General features: G+C 58.5%; 1 protein-coding gene across 1 annotated transcript; it reads right to left on the bottom strand.

The window, feature by feature from the left end:
- Positions 1-1369: 1369 nt before the first annotated feature.
- NR2E3 (nuclear receptor subfamily 2 group E member 3) lies at positions 1370-16470 on the bottom strand. Its single transcript, XM_054042717.1, has 8 exons — positions 16413-16470; positions 12314-12464; positions 10096-10199; positions 9344-9607; positions 8079-8260; positions 6776-7016; positions 3468-3573; positions 1370-1502 (listed from the first exon to the last, which is right to left on the bottom strand). Exons 1-8 carry the CDS (start codon positions 16468-16470, stop codon positions 1370-1372), a joined length of 1239 nt encoding a protein of 412 aa, XP_053898692.1.
- Between the last annotated feature and the right edge of the window lie 291 nt (positions 16471-16761).

The raw sequence follows: 16761 nt of genomic DNA, 5'->3' as shown, positions 1-16761 counted from the left end.
ATCAAGCATTCTTGACATCCTAACAGATCCTATAACAGTTGTCCTTCCTGCATGAGAACCACATCCATTGCTTGCTTCTCCTGCAAGGCACTGCAAAACCCTGCCTCTATCAGAACATGGCGTCCCGTTTGACTGCTTGGATAGCGCTGCTCAGAGGGTGTCATGCTGCCGGAACACACTTAAGGCCCAGCAGTGCGATGTGTGTCATTATGCCCAGGTCACGGCCTCCCACAGTGCAGCTTTCCTCCTTTACTGCCCAAAAAGGATCTTCAGTTCAGAAGACACGGTAGCAGAGATCACATCAGCCTCTCCAGGTCTTTGACTCCGAGCTGTGCTCTCCTAGCTGCAATTAGGGTTTCAAAAGAGAGGCTACAAGTCCAGGGTGTGTTTCAACTTCTCTGCAAACTCTACTTACATTTCTCAGTTCAAATGCAATAGTAGATGTTCTGCCATCACCAAGTGTCCCTAGTCCGAGAGAATGCAAAGTGCCATATAGCAAGACAACAGACCATGCATCCTGTGTTAAACGTCATAGTCTTCCTTAAAGTCAGTGTCTGGATCGCCTATTAGAGCCTGGTGTGTGGTGGGAAATCCCGGTGAAAAAGTAATCTTAAAAACACATCTTGCACAGATGATGATCTGCTGCTGGTTATCCCCTATTTATGGTTCAGCAAATACCAAAGGCAAATTCATTTCTTTCCCCTCCAACTGACAGTCACTTTTTCCTTGACCCTCCTAGGCCACCATCTGGGCCATAGCCCATGGCAGGACGTGTGAAGATTTCCAGGACCAGACCTTCCCCCTCTGTCTTCCTTCCATGTGATACGGGTTCTGAGCCTGGATCTCTTCCAGATTTTCATTTTTTTTTTCATTAATTTTGCTGACGTTCGTGCCTCACTTTGCATCAAGAACTGCATTTGTCCACCTCCTTGGGGTGGTGTTAGTACAGTGTCCTGGCTTTCCACCATGAGTTTGTGTTCTTCACATATGTAACGTTAGTTTCATCTTGGTAGGTAGGTACCAGGTGATTCTTGCGGTTCTACTAATGGAGCTTGTAAACTTCTGTTCAATTCTGAGTCAGAGCATCTGCTGTGTGAGCTTCCCGGGGGTGACTGAAACCCCCAATGGGTTACAATGACCTGAATGTTGATAGGTAACAATTTCCAGTTGGCTGCAGCTGCTTGTGAACAGAGATTAATCCTGGCCATACCATGTCAGGATTGGTAGATATGCAGTTGACTTGGACAACTCACTCAGGACTGAGTGGGATCTCCACATTCCTTTCACCTGCTCTGGAAACCAGGTTCTTGGAACTACCAGGAAGCCCTCAGCACCCACCTCAAGGGACCCTGGTCGCAAGAGGGACAGGTCAGTTTTTGAACATGTCGCAGAGCAGCTTCTCCATGGGAGTGTTCCCGATAGTTCTGCGGAAGAAGAGGAGCTCGATCCGGTCTGAGGAAATAAACCTCAAGGAGGGAAGGAGCAGGAGCAGTTTCCCAAACCTGGAGGAAAGCAGAGAAGTGTCAATGTGGGTTTGGTTAGCTATTAAGTAGAGGGAGAGTCTCAGGGAGGATTTTGATTTTACCCTGCTGTGTCAGAGGTCAAAGGGCTAACAATATCACAATGAGTCAGTAATTCCCTGGCAAGAGGGGCTGCCCAAACAAAGCTTGCAGAGAGAGAAAATGTTCTGACACAGGTGGTTTCCCCTTGATTTATTCCATCAAATTTCCCTTTTGGATAACGCGCTTGGGCCATCAAAGTGTGCGCTGAAAACACAGCGCAATTTGCCAACCTACCTACCACTGGGCTGCTGAGTGTAATGCTAAGGTTCAGGCTGGAAAGTAGGGACCTACCACTACAATGTTTTGTGTTCTTCACCAAGTACAACATGGTCCATCAGGATGAATTGACTCTAGGCTCCTGCCAGATCTTCCCAACCACGCCTGGAGGAGCCACCGTGTAGCCACTGTTCTAAAGCAGTGGCACATTGGCCTTTGCTCAATCCAGCAGCTCAGTGATGCTGTCATCTGTTTCATGCCATGGCTGCCTGCACTTGATGGCTTCACTCCAGAGGAGGAATGACAGCAGCAGACGGTACAGTATGGCTGGTAACCATCTTTGCTAACTTGCAAAGGCAAGGGGATGCTGCTGTGTAGCGCTGCAGTACCGCGTCTGATAGCAGCATCCAGTAGACATATGGTGACAGTGAAAAAAGGCTGAACGGGCTCCATGGTTGCCATTCTATGGCGTCTGCCCGGGCAATCCAGGGAAAAGGGCGCGAAATGATTGTCTGCCGTTGCTTTCACGGAGGGAGGATTGACTGACGACATTTACCCAGAACCACTCGCGACAAATTTTTGGCCCCATCAGGCTTTGGAATCTCAACCCAGAATTCCAGTGGGCAGGGGAGACTGTGGGAACTATGGGATAGCTACCACAGTGCAACGCTCCGGAAATTGACGCTAGCCTCGGTACATGGATACACACTGCCGAATTAATGTGCTTAGTGTGGCCACATGCACTCAACTTTATACAATTGTTTGCCAAAAATCGAATTCTGTAAATTCGGAGTAATCCCGTAGTATAGACATACCCTCAGTAGGTACAAGCCTGGGTGAAGGGAACAGCTCAAGAGAGGAGCTGTTTGTGCATCCATAGTGCTAAAGACATGGAAAAGAGCAAGTCCTGCCTTGATAAGCTCACAATCAATCTAGGACAGATTCCATCATGGGGGAGGGCCAGAAGGGATTGGTGGAAGAGGCCCTCCAGCCCATGGAAGTTGGCACACATTTAGGTTTCACCTTCTGCGTGTTTGGGGGTTTTGTTGTAAATAACCATTGGATGGGGTGCAAGAAGCCCCCAGATGGAGATGGGGGGCTACCAGGAAGAAGGAACATCCCCCTTTGTGGGAGGATGTGAAGAGAGAAGAGGGGATGCTTGGTGCACAGGAAGGAGGATGGTGGGTGGCGTTGCATGGTGGAGAAGACCTCAAAGGGAGCAGTGGACAGAGGAGTGGGGATGAGCTGTAGGCAGGTGCAGAGCCCAGCATGCCTTGATGTGGAGGGGGGAAATCCCACAAAGCTGAGTCACCCAGCACCCAATCCCTAAAGGACATGACACTCCCTCCTCCCCCAGCAGAGGGCGCCAGCCCAACAGGGATGCATCCACCTGCGCTTTAGCCTTCTGCCTATGCAGGAAAGGCTGCTAAAGGAAGGATGGACAGCTCAGCCCTGCCCCAGCTCTAGAGCAGCACAAGGCAAACCGAGGGCTTCAGCATCATGGAGACTAGCTTGCGCAGTAGGGAGAAGAGTGATTTCTGATGGACTTGCCCAGGAGGCGGGCAGTTGTTAGACAGCTCAGAAGGGAGGAGAGGCAGGAAGGTGAGGAGCGAGACAGGCACTGGCAGGTGGCCAGCAGTGAAGGGTGCTGCGTGGTCAATGGCACGGCTGCAGCATGAGCCCTGTTACCTGACAGGCTGGCTGGGGTAGTGTGTCCGGTTGTGTTGGTCCAGCATCACCTGCGACTGATCTTGCAAGTTCTCCACCTGCTCTGGATCCTTCAGGCCTCGTGTCTCTGTAACAAGATCAGGGCTGTTCTGTGGCACCTGCACTGAGAGAGGCTCCTCGCACGCAGCAGGAGCGCACAACTCCCGTACCGTGGGCGGGCCAGTGGGTCCAGCCAGCAAGGAGCAATGCCTGGGCCCACAGCACTGCTCAGGAGCCCCTCTGCATGGAGGGTGTCCTGGTGAGGGCATGCCCGTCGGATTGGATCACAGGCTGAACCAGCTGAGCTGAGCTGTAATTGTGCCTGGTTCGGCTCTGAGTGCGAGGTTGGTATTCCAGTGACACTCCCTGGGGGGAGCCCTGGTGGGCGGGCGGGGGGTGGGGGCAGTGCCTCTGCTGCTGTTTGAGATGGTTCACAGGTCATGGGACCCGACACCCTCTTGCTCTGAGGCAGGTGCTCTAGCAACTCCTGTCTCTCCCCCCACCCCCTTCATTCCCCCGGCTGCTCCCCAAACTAACACAACTTCATACACAGTGGGAGGGGAGGGGTAGCTAAGCTGCAGTGCCAGCTCTGGCCTGGGACGCTGAAAGTAACGATGGGTATGAGTTATACAGCTAGGATGTTGGGTTTGTTTTTAATCAATTCACAGGGCTGTATCCTCTAGGGAAGGACATTTGCTGACGACATTAACACTGGAACCATCGTTAATACGGTGAGAGAAATCCAATCATCTTCAGAAACCATGTGGACATGGCTTGGGCAAGGTGGATGAACCCTTGTGTATTAACTCCCAGTAGCTGGGGATGGACGCTCAGAAGGAGGTAGGGTTGCCAGGTGTCCGGTTTTCAAGCGGAATGCCTAGTCAAAAAGGGACCATGGCAGCTCCGGTCAGCACTGCTGACCAGGCTGTTAAAAGTCCGGTCGGCAGCACAGCGGGGCTAAGGCAGGCTCCCTGCAGCTCCCAGAAGCAGTGGCATGTCCCCCCTCCAGCTCCTAGGCGCAGGGCCAGCTTTAGCAAGAGTGGGGCCCGATTCCTGGGAGCAGGGCTGGAGCCGCCAGGGCCGGGGGTGCTCAGCCGGTGCTGCTCGGCCAGGGAGGGGCCGGAGCTGGGGGTGCTCGGCCGGGGCCTGGGCCAGGCCGAAGTGGCTGGGGCCGGGGCCAGAGGGAGCCGCTCGGCCAGGGCCGGACTGAGCCGGGCCACGCTGCGCCTCCCCGGAGCCCTCCACCCCAGCTTACCTGATGCTGCCCACCTGCCCCTACTTTTTTTCAGACTTCCCGCAAATATCTGATTCACGGAAAGCAGAGGAGGGGGAGGAGCAGGGGGCGGAGCGTTCAGGGGAGGGGAGAAGGAGGAAGTCAGCTGGGGGAGGGGTGGAGAGCTGCCGGGCCCTTTTAGGTGCGGGGCCCGATTCAGCCGAATCGGCCTAAAGCCGGCCCTGCCTAGGCGTAAGGGCAGCCAGGGAGCTCCGTGCACTGCCCCCACCCCAAGCGCTAGCTCCACAGCTCCCATTGGCCTGGAACTGCCTGGCTTGCCTCCGCATAGGAGCCAGAGGGAGGACATGCCGCTGCTTCCAGGAGCCGCTTGAGGTAAGCATCGCCCGGAGCCTGCACCCCAACTCTCTGCCCCAGCCCTGATCCCCCTCCCACCCTCTGAACACCTCGGTCCCAGCCTGCACCCCAAACTCTTCATCCCCGGCCCCACCCCAGAGTCTTCACCCCCAGCTGGAGCCCTCACCCCACAAACACCCCTGCCCAGAGCACCCTCCCACAGTCCAAACCCCTCAGCCCTAGCCAGGAGATCCCTCTAACACACCAAATCGCTCATCCTAGCCCCACACCGGAGCCCTCACCCCAACCCCACCCAGAACTCACACCCCCAGCCCAGAGCCTGTACCCTCTCACCCCAACCCCCTGCCTCAGCCTGGAGCCCCCTCCCATACTTCGAACCCCTTGGCTCCACCCTGCAGCCCGGAGCCCCCTCCTGAACCCCAAACCTGAAGCCCTCACCTCCTCCCACACCCCATCCCCCTGAGCCAGCCTGGGGAAAATGAGCGAGTGAGGGAGGGTGGGGAGAGCGAGTGACAGAGGGAGGGGGGAATGGAGTGAGTGGGGGCAGGGCCTCAGAGGAGGGGCGGGGTAAAGGTGTTCGGTTTTGTGCAAGTAGAAAGTTGGCAACCCTAGGTAATTGGGTTTCTGGGCAGAGCAGCAATGTATGCTGGCAATGCCAAAGGAGGTAGGGCTCAGAGGATTATTTATAAACGAGACACAGAACTGATACGTTTCCTGGCACTGCAGGAGGAAGGTGAATGGCTTGGATCATCCTCCCTCCTGTTTCCAAACTAAATATTGGAAAGCCACTGGTGCAGCTGTTGTGAGGCAGCAGCGCACACTGCCTGTGACCTGGCTCCCAGGGCATAGCCTGGTATACTGGGCAATGCGTTCCCCGGATTGCCTCCACTCTGAGCAAGCAGGAAGCATGTGGGAGGGTCCCAGGCCTGGCAGCCAGTTTAGCCTCCTGTGAGGGGTGGAGAGGAAGGCAGCCGGCCAGGCTCTGTCCATGACCACAGAGACATTGTCCAGAACACCGCCTCCACAGAGCCACATGGGGGTCACAGGCCTCACCAGGAATACCATTGTGAATGACAGCCATGGAGGGAGGGGCACAGAGTTCCCAGGAGTTCACTGAGCAAGGGTGCAAAGATCCTGCACCCAAACTCCTCAGCCACTGCTGCCCAGTCCCCTCCCGGGTCACGCTCCCGCCACTGGCTAGATCTCAGAGTCTCACTGCTGGCAGTTTGTGGGGGACTCGCGGTGCGAGCATCTCTCTGAATCTTTGGGCTCCACGATGGGATTCATACAGCCCAGGAGGGACCCAATAATGCTCTGCTGGCCCTGGACAGATATAACCGGTGTCTCCAGGGCTGGGGGTTGCTTTCTCCAAGGTCCCGATGGCTCAGATGGCCTTCTCGCCCTGGGTTGGGCAGGAAGGAGCTGGGATACCGGGGGGGCAGAGACTTCAAGTTGGGACTGATGGGCATTGGCAGAGCTGCGGGGAGGATAGGGCTGGAATACTGGGGGGCAGGGACTGCAGGTCAGGACTGAGGGATGTTGGCAGAACTCCAGCGGTGGGGGGACAATAGAGCTGGGATACATGGGGGAGGGGGCAGGGGCTGCAGGTCCGGACTGAGGGGCATTGGCAGAGATGTGAGAGCAAGGCTGCCTGCCTTATGGCTGTCCCTAGCCACTGTCCTGCAGCACCAGCGGGGCTCACCTGGTTTGAAGAGCACAATGGCCTTCATGCACGCAAACTCTGTGGGGTCTATGGTCAGGGACTTGAAGCGGCTGATGGTTTCCTGCAGGATGCGGATGTCCACGCTGGCAGACACCAGTTTCCCGTGGATGTTGGGGGAGAGCTCAGGCACAGAGAGCAGCGGGCAGCTTTCCAAGGGCATGGACCATTGGATGGCGCAGAGCAGGAACAGCTCGCTCCAGGCTTCCTCCAGCAAAATCACCTGCCAAGGCACAAGAGGAAGGAACATGTGAGCTATGGGATGAGGCCTCCTGTGGGTGCGTATAGGTGGGTGTACAGGTGTAGGCAGGTGTAGGTGTACATGTACGTACAGCACCTAGCACGCTGGGGCCTTGAGGCCTGATTAGAGCCTGTAGCTGCTACTGTAATACAGACATTAGATTCCCTTTTATGTGTCCTCTCCCACGGGTTCTGAAAACAAGTTGCACAGCAGCAGCCACCACCCGTGTGCCTGCCTTTCGGCCTGAGTGCTACTGGCCCAGTCACCCATGACCACCTCACACGTGATCTCATCACAGCACCACTCCACCAGGGCCTGCTGCCCCCTAAATCCCGTGTTCCCAGCCACATGCTTAGTAGATTGGTCACAAAGTGAAAGCCACCAGCATGCTCCAAATGCATCTGATCTCTCCGGCCATTCCTGGCGACTATGGCTCAAGAGGGGACATCAGGAGAGCTGGGTTCTGTTATGATAACTGGGTCTACAACTTTGCCCCAACTGTGAGCTCAGCTGTGAACAGGGCATGAGTGGGCTGGCGGGGGGGTCCTTTAAAAAATACTCTCCAGCTGAAGGAAAAGGCAACAAAGGCTGTTGTTCACATGAAAGCCTCACTTAGCATTTTACGTTTCAAAGGCTTTCACTGTTTTCCCTTCTTTGCTGTATCTTTAACAAAAGGTTACAAAGAGTTTTTAAGGGTGTTTGCCATGGTGCTAACTGCTAAGCAGGCTGAGGTGTCTCCAAACCAAACCTTGTGTAATTTGCAGGGGGCCTAGGTTCTGTTAACACTTTTAGTCCCAGTCCTGCCACGTGAGCTGAGACAAATCACTCCATCCTCTGGGCCTGTGATCTGGGATGATGCCTGAAGGGTGGGAGGTGAGTTAATCACTGTTTGCAAAGCGCTTGGGAAGGGGTATGCCCAGAGCTGTGTTGTCTGCTGCCTAGTCAGAGCCCTGCTGTCTGGTCCTGGGGTCGCCTCACCAATGTGCATCACACCAGCCCAGAGGTCACTAAACGGCAACCCAGTTAGTCCAGATCCCACCTCACCTGGTCCCTGAAGGGCAGATTGGCGAAGACGGGCAGGTTTTTTGCCCACTTCACTGCCATGAAGAGGAGGCGGGCGGAAGTTTCATAGACGCTCTCAGGGCTGGCGGATGGGTAGGGGGACATCTGGTACTCAGTTGAGGTCCTCTCGGGCTCGTTACCTGTCACATCGATGTTCTCATCAGCTGGAGGGAGGAGAACAGCTGGGTCACGGACAGCAGCAGAGCTCACAGAAACTGCCCCAGCTACTTCAGGGACCAAGCCAGGGCTGGTCTGAGTCTTGCTGCTCATGGGCGGACACATGGATAGCCCAAATTCGAAGGGGGAGGAACCAACCCATTTTCTCCTCAAAATCCCTCTAACCTTAGCCAGGTTTCCCTGATTTCTGTTTGCCCCTTAGCCAGGCTCTGCAGCCCTCCCAATGCAGCATCGGTCCCCAGCCCGAGAATCTGAGACAGCGGGACCACAAGTTGTGTGATACGGCACCTCTGTCCGAGCTGCTCCAGGAGCAAAAGGTGAGCACAAGGCAGAAAGGTAGCACCTAATTTGTGCCAGGGCTGATCTCCCCGACCCCCCCCCCCCCCCGGCACCTCTAGGCCTGGCAGTTCAGGGCCCCTGGCACCTCTAGGCTTGGCAGTTCAGGGCCCCAGCACCTCTTTCATTACAAATTAAGCACTGCAGGAAGGGAAGCAGTTTGGTGCCAGCAGGGGGAAGGGCAGCAGGGCACCTGGTTGCTGATGATGTCCGAGGCATATGGCAGGACCTTTGCAGGCAGAGGGAAGCTCCACTGAAGACTCATCCACTCAGGGACTTTAGTGGCTGGTGCACACTCCTTGTGCAGGGGCAGCCTAGGTTTGCACAGGGGGGCTGCCCTGGGTTCTACAGGAGAGGTTTGCGTGGTGGTGACAAGGCCTGCGTGCCCCTTGGCTGGGACAGGCCAATTTCCCTGGAGGCAGCTGCAGTCTGACAGTAGCCTGGGGCCAGATGCCTCCACAGCTGAGGTCAGGCAGCATTGTGAATTCTGGTTCTGCAGGGGCTGCTCTGTGAATCCCAAGGGCTGGGGAACCAAGCGAAAGGGCTCAGGGCTCTGGCATGGCAAGGAGCGCAGCCCCAGGCAGGGACGTAGAATTGATGCTGCTGGTGCCTCACACTGGGAAGGAGCTCACCCCCTGCCTCAACTGGGTCTGTGCCACTTGCTGTTGCTGATCCCCCAGGCTGGCACGGGTATTGCCACAGCCTCCCTTCCCACCCTGTGCCCAGCAACCCACCGTCCTCGGGCTCCAGCTTGGCACAGGTCTCGGCTGTCATCAGGCTGGCCATGAAGCGGTGATTACTTGGAGGAGTGGTTGCCCGAGGTCCCAGGGTACCCGGCACAGAGGAGCCGGGGCCCCTAAGGCTCGGCAGGGCAGGGCAGGGTGGCGGAGGGGCCTCCCGCGTGGTGGCCAAGTGCGCAGGCTTGAGGTCTGTGTCCAGCGGGATGCTGTTGAGTCTGACTTGGGCAGTGCTGCGGGGCTGGCGCTCGTTCTGCACAGCTGGGGATGCAGAGCAGGATGGTTAGGGGTAGAGGGTCTGAGCGCTGACACGCACAGCAAAGAGCACCAGGCCCTGTCCGCCCCCTGAGCAGCCACCCCCAGCCTCCCTGCAGCAAGGTCGTGTAGCAAGATGGGCACTGATCCTCTGCCCTCTCCTTCTAGCTGAGGGTGGCAAACGCCCTTCATCTGGAACCTGGCAGTCCTGGTACTATCCTCCCCACTGCACAGCCGTGGGGACCTAGTCACGGCAAGGCTAGGGGCCGGCCCTGTCACCTAGCTGTGTGCTCTGGGCAGCAGCCTCTCCACCTATCCTGAGCAGCCTCTGAGCTCAGCTGTCCTGAGCTCCTCTCTGCCCAGCACCCGGTGTGGGCACCCGGTACTGCCCAGAGAGCAACAGCCCCGGGCCCCTACCCAGAAGCTCTCACAGTTGAAGGGCTGCAGGTGTGGCCTTCCCGGCCCTGTACCCTCTGGCACCCCCCTGCACTCACCATCCTTGTTCATGCCTGCTTGCAGGCACTTCTTCAGTCTGCAGGCCTGGCATTGGTTTCTGTGGGCTTTGTCCACGGGGCACATCCCCGTCCCAGCCTGGCACCTGAAGAGCAGATGAATGCAGGCCCAGTTATGTCAGCCCTCCTTGCGTGGCACCTGGGGGAGGAGGTGTTTCCCCCAGTCCAGGATGCTGCATCTGCCCCATAACTAATTGACTAGCCAGGACAAGGTGCTGACACCCTGGGGTCAAACCCATGGCTGGGGATTGCACCATAACCTACCAGGAGTCCCGCAGTGCCCACCCCCCTCAGCCCAATAGCCCCACTGTGCCCTTCCCCTGCAGTGCCCACACCCCAGCACAACAGTCGTACAGAGCTGGCCCACCCCTACTCCCCAGCCCAACAGCCACATGGTGCCTACTCCCCAGCTCAGCAGTGACCCCCCCCCCCTCGCCCAATGGCCTCATGGTGCCCACCCTATGCAGCCTTGCAGTGTCTCCCCCAACAGCCCAGCAATCCTGCACTACTTGCCCCACAGGCTGGCTGGGCAGGGGGCTCAGCAGGTCTGACTTTGGGGATGGGGTGGCTCCATCGGTCTCTGCTGGACCCCACTGCTGAAGACCTTCCCATCAGTCCCGTCCCAGAGCTGTGCTCCAGGGCTCCGTGTGGCACCAGGGGTGACCAAGCACGCAGGGCGCAGTGGGGGCAGGCCGGGATGCTAACAGGCCCTGTGGCTGACCCACCTGCTGGCTGGGGTTCGTGGTTTCCTGGCTGAGTTCTGGCAGAGAGGTGCCAGCCCGCCATGGGGCCTAGAGCACATGGTCTGTAGTGTGCTGGCCAGGAGGGGAATGGCCTGCCATGCGCCAGCCCAGCACAGACTTGGCCCATCTCCCCACACTGGTCTGAGCCTCGGCTCCTGGGGAGAGGGGTGGAGACGGCTCCAGTACAGTCTGGCTCTACGGTCATGGCACAGCCCCTCTGAGGGCTGTGTGTGAAGTGGCTGGGGCTTGGGCAGTGCCCACATGGCAGAATCAATCTGGGGAACCATGGAGACGGACCTGGGCAGGACTGGTGGGTGGGGGGAGCTGGCTCTGCCCTGGTTGGCTCTAGGGCCATCAGGCCAGGAGTGAACTCGGAGATGTTTGCAAAGGGCGGGGGGGTCTCCTGGGATGGGCGCCCAGCACCACCTCCTTCTGCGATGTCGGGGGATGCTGGTGTGTATCCCACACAGAGACTAGGGCACCTTTGCCTGTGGTCACATGGGGCTTAGGTAGGGTTACCATATTTAAAAAATAAAAAAAGAGGACATTCCATGGGGCCCTGGCCCTGCTCCTTTCCCATCCCTGGCCCTGCCCCAACTCCGCCCCTTCCCCAAAGTCCCCGCCCTAATTCCGCCCCCTCCCCTGAGCGCCCCGCATTCCCCCTCCTCCCTCCCAGCCATGCAAAAAGGGCTGCCCGAGCGCAACCGGCTTCATGATTTGCCGGGCAGCCCCCAGACCCTGCGCCCCCGGCCGGCGCTTCCCCAGCGCAGCTGGAGCTGGGAGGGGAAGCGCCCAGCCAGGGGTGCAGGGTCTGGAGGCTGCCCGGCAAACCGTGAAGCCGGTAGTGCTCAGGCTTCGGGCAGCCCCCATGCCGCTGGGCACTTCCCCTCCCGGGCTCTGGCGGCTGCTGTGCTCCCTGAACTCCTGGGCTCTGTAAGCGCCGAGCGCTACCAGCTTTGGGCAGCCCCCATGCCTCTGGACCCTGCGCCCCCGGAGCCCGGGAGGGGAAGTGCCCGGCTGGGGGCGCAGGGTCCAGAGGCATGGGGGCTGCCTGAAGCCAGTAGCGCTTGGGCAGCTCGGCTCTTACAGAGCCCGGGAGTCAGGGAGCACAGCAGCCCCCGGCGCACGCTCTAAGGTAAGCCAGGGAGTATTTTTCCCGGACACGTTCGGCTTTTTGGAAATTCCTCCTGGACGGGGGTTTGATTACCAAAAAGCCGGACATGTCCGGGAAAAAACGGACGTATGGTAACCCTAGCTTAGGGGTTGGCTAGCTGCAGGTCCCTGAACCCCCTGTGCAAGGGCTCAGAAGGACCAGCCTGCCCTCACGGGCTCTTAGACACCTGCCCCCAGGTGCAAAGGCCTAGGCAAGGGCAGCCCCAGAGCCAGCAGAGGCCCAGAGCCACAGGCACTGCCTCTCCCTGGCCCGGTGAGTCCGGGCAGCAGCGCTTTCCTCTCACCTGTAAATGAGCTTCCTCCTCACGCTCCGCTTGAAGAAGCCGCTGCAGCCGTTGCAAGCGTAGATGCCGTAGTGCTTCCCACTGCTGGTGTCACCGCACACCCGGCATGTGAGCACTGGGCTCAAGGCTTTGCCAGGGGCTGGGCTGAGCCCTGCAGGGCAAGAGCAGGAAATCAGCACCTGGATACCACGGCCTGGAGATGACCTCATCCCCTCAGATCCCAGGGCTCGGCTATCGGGGTGAGGGGGCCAGCCCAACACACCCATCCCAGCGGGACCCAGGTGTGAGTGAGCAGCACAGGCTGGGGAGATTCAGGGCGGATAGGCCTGAGTGCTGGAATGGTGCAACTGAGCAGATGCAGTAGAAAACAGCCCTATGGCCCATAAAGCCAGGGCACAGGGCTGGTCCCCCCCAACTCAGAGAGGAGGCACAGAAGGGATGGGGGCTCCAAGAACAATCAAATGCTTGGAGAGAGCCTGGGACTGTTTAGAGAGGTGTAGAAAATAGTGATTGGGATGGGGCCCAGCTCTCCCCCTGCCTTTTAACACAAGAACAAGGGGACACCAGCAGCACTGGGCAAAGACAGGGAATCTAATACCATGAAAAGGAACTCCTCCTTTATACAGTGTGCAATTAGCCGGTGGAACTCACTGCCACTAGATCTCATGAAGGCTTAGGAGGGCTCAGCAGAGGATCGTGCATTGATGTGGGCAATGTGAATGTCCCCATCACATTAGATGGGGTCTGAGGGGCTACAGGTTATATACCAGGAGGGCACGAGCCAACCTCTGTCTGGTGGGGGTTGGGAAGAAACTCCGCTATGGCAGGTTCTTGTGTCACTGCCCAGAACAAAGAGCCTGGTGCTGGCTGCTGTTGGCGCTGGGGATGAGTGCCTGGTGGGATCCCCCATGGCAGTCCCTGTTGTTACTGAGATTCGTTATCTGCATTGCAGTAACACCTGGACCCCACTGTGCTAGGTGCTGCCCAGACAGAGCAAGAAGCCAGACCCTGCCCTGGAGAGCTGTGTTCCTGCAGAGGCCAGCGCTGAGCAAGGGGGGTCCCTCGGGGAGGACGCAGGGCTTGGGGCACAGGGGATAGGACGGCCTGGGCTCTCTGGCGGTGGAACGTTCTTAGCCATTTATTTGGCCGAGAGCTTCCTGTGTTGAGCTGGGAACTAAGGGGGGGGGTGCATTAGAGCAAGTGTGGCTGGGCTACAACAGCTTTCCACTTTCCACTCTTTGCAGGCCCAGAGCTCTTGGACACACTGGACTTCGGGGGCTGAAATTCCCCCCCTACAGGCCATGCTGCTCTAACCCCCAGACCCCACTTCCCTCCCAGACCTGGGGCCTGAGCCCAGGAGTCCTGGCTCCCTGCTCTAACCGCTAGCCCCCGAGAAGCACCCTCCCTGTGGAGGCGTGTGGTGTTCTCAGGGCAGTGCTGAGTGGCCAGGGCTGTTGCTGGCTGTTTGCTGTGAGCTAGGGTTACCATATTTTGTGCCTCCCAAAGGAGGACACTCCACGGGCCCCCAGCCCCGCTCCCGCCCCCTCCCCAAAGTCTCCGCCCCCCTCCCCTGCTTCCCGCGAACATTTGAGTCGCGGGAAGCCTGAAGCAGGTAAGGGGGAGTGTGGGGGGAGGAGGCGCGGCCCAGGCTGGCCCCGGCCCTGGGGTCCCCGGCCCGGCCCCCAGACCCCCGGCACCGCACCGCCGGTCCCCAGCCCGGCCCCCGGCACTGCCGGCCCGGCCCCCGAGCCCCCGGCCCGGCCTGGCACCGCCGGCCCAGCCCCCGAGCTGCCAGTGCTGGCCCCGCCGGAGCCCCGGAGCCCCCGGCCCCACCGACCCGGCCCTGGAGCCCCCGGCCAGGCACCGCACCGCCGTCCCGGCCCGTCCCGGCCCCCCCCCCGATTTTCCCGGACATGTCCGGCTTTTTGGGCTTTCCCCCCGGACGGGGATTTGGAGCCCAAAAAGCCGGACATGTCCGGGAACATCCGGCCGTATGGTAACCCTATGTGAGCTCCCAGCCCGCTGAGCATCATGAGGCCCTTCTGACATGTGGCTGCAGCACACACCCTCTGCTGGGACACTCAGCGGATCCAGCCCCAACTCTCGCCCACTGCAAGCAGAGGCATCACTGCAGAAGGGCTCTGTCCTGTGTGCCTGGGATTGCCTCTCAGATCTTGCCCCCCATCCCAGGCCCACGCAGTGTGAGTTGAATGGGGGCCAGCCTATGGGCGGGGGTAGCACATCCCCTCCAGGGGTGAAAGCCCCACTCCACACACCCCCGCCAGTGATGCCCACTGCCTGCCAGCTGAGCAGCGATCTCGGCTGTGGGATTCCCATGTGCTGATGCTGGGTACAGGGCTGCTAAGCTTTCCCTGGCCAGTAATATCCCTGGGCACATGGAGAGGCTCAGACAGGGCCAGGAGAAAATGCTCATTAGCCAGGCCTGCACGCGCTAAGCAGCTCGGCCCCAGCTCAGTGGGGAACTGGGGCTTTGCCCTCCTTGTGAACCATCCCCCTCCAGTCCTACCTTCCCCAACATGGGACAAGCCCCCTCCTCCTTCTCAACCTCTCCCTGTCCCCCCAGTCAATAACACACAGGTTTCCAAGCCCATTACAAATGATTAACCTCATGGAATGGGTGGGGAAACTGAGGCATTGCAAAGGGCCCTCCTCCCCCAGCACGTCTGTGCCTGCCGCAGGACTATCATAGACTCGTGTCTCTCCTCCTCCTAGCTATGGGAAGAGTCAGCATTCGGGGGAAGGGGATGAAGGGCCGGGGGGGGCACAGCCAGACCCTAGAAAAGGGAGTTGGAGGGTGGGGGCAGCTGGCATGTCTGCTCTCTGGGGCAGGGGAAAGGGGAGTGTGTGTCAGTGGCGTGATTGGCTTCTGGGGTACAGTGCTCTTGGAGTAGCAGGAGGTGGGGGACAGGCCCAGCCAGGCTCTGGGGAGAGGAGAGGAAGGGGGGTGGCTGGGAGAAGAGCCTGAGGAGTGCATGTGGGGATTCCCCATCCTGCTGCCAACTTGCTCTGCCCTGGGGGGCTGGAGGGCACTTGCTGAGTCCTGTACCACCTGCTACCGGAACACCCACAGGGGCTCAGTCCAAAGAGGTAGGAATCAGGAGTCCCGGTTGCTACTCTCAACTCTGTCCCTGACTTGCTGTATGGCCTGGGCCCAGCTCCTTCCCCTGCTCTGTGCCTCCGTTTCCCCACCTAGAAAATAGGGTTATTGGTCTCAATTGGGCTTTGCAAAACACCTTCAGATCAGGCCTGGATCCCAACCTGCCCCCGGAAGCTGGGCTTGGCAAACCAAATTGCTCCTTAGTGTTCAGCTTTTAAATACATTCTCTGGGCTGGGGGAGAACAGATCTGCTAACACAGTCACTCTGTGGGCTCCAGGGACCACAGCCTGAGGATTTCATTAGCCCAGTGTCTTTCTCCTGGAGCAGAATTCCTTACATTTCCTGAAAGCTCCAGGATGTATTGACATTTTGCCCAGCCCTGTGGGCCTGGGTATTTTCTCAAAGCTCCAGCTTCTGGAGTCAGGGGACTTGGTGCAAATCTCAGCTTGCAATTCTTTTAATAGTACATCGCTAGAAACTCATGATCCCTGCAGGCTCAAAATCCAAAATGACGAGTAAAAAGAACCTGACATTTATTATTTTTAAGCCCATCTCATGATTTTGGGGGGCCCGAATGAGGATTTTTGAACACTTGGGGTTGGCAGCATGGCTCTGGGAAATCGCTAGCTGAGCTGGTCTTCTGCATCCCTGGCTCCAGCTGCAGGAACCCCCTCACACCATTATGCAATGGTATGCTGGTCGCTCTGTTTGCTCCCAGCACTAATTCACCTCTCACCAAAGCTAACAAGCGCCGATTGTTAGTGCTCACCCATCAGCCAATGAGCATAGATGCGCTAAAGCAAGTTCTCTGCAACTGTCTGTCTGTCTGTCTAGTTCCAATCCCTGCATTGCTGCAGTGTCTGGGCATCTCCCTGTGTCCCAGGTGCCAACCCATGCCCACCCTCGTGACCATTACTGCATCCCATGGTGGCACTGGCCCCCGAGGGCGCATGGGCACATGACTCAGCATCGCCCCTTACCTGACTGGATGTCCTCCAGGCCAGCGCTCACGGTGGACTCAGCAGGGGACGTGGACATGCTGGGGGTTGTGGCTGGAGCACAGGTGACCGACAGATGAGCTTGCGGGAGTGTGGGGGGCCTGGAGCCCTCTCCCTCTGTTTTATCCTTCAGCCTCTCCTCGGCTGGGATGGCCCCTCACACAAGGGCTATTGGGCTCAGTTGCTTCCTGCTCCCCAGCAGTTAGCACAAGGTGTCTGGAACAGGGGGAGGTCCTGGCTTCCTGTCACCCGAATCGGTGCTGTTGCATGGGCAGAGAGCAGATGGGAAGCTCTGGCCTGATAGTCTATGAGCTGCTCCCCATGGTCGGCT

The sequence above is a fragment of the Malaclemys terrapin genome, chromosome 10, assembly GCF_027887155.1.
Source record: "Malaclemys terrapin pileata isolate rMalTer1 chromosome 10, rMalTer1.hap1, whole genome shotgun sequence".
In the NCBI taxonomy this organism is placed as follows: Eukaryota; Metazoa; Chordata; order Testudines; family Emydidae; genus Malaclemys; species Malaclemys terrapin.
Note: the sequence above shows the minus strand (reverse complement) of the source record. Positions and strands in the feature narration are given on the sequence as shown.

Bases quoted from the DNA above. Each gene is read 5' to 3' on its own strand.
- NR2E3 (XM_054042717.1), bottom strand. From the start codon at position 16,470: ATGTCCACGTCCCCTGCTGAGTCCACCGTGAGCGCTGGCCTGGAGGAC. The intron at 10,200-12,313 runs GTGAGAGGAAAG...TCTGCTCTTCAG, and splicing joins AGGAGGAAGCTCATTTACAG to GTGCCAGGCTGGGACGGGGA. The intron at 1,503-3,467 runs GTAACAGGGCTC...GCTTTCCTCCAG, and splicing joins TACCCCAGCCAGCCTGTCAG to GTTTGGGAAACTGCTCCTGC.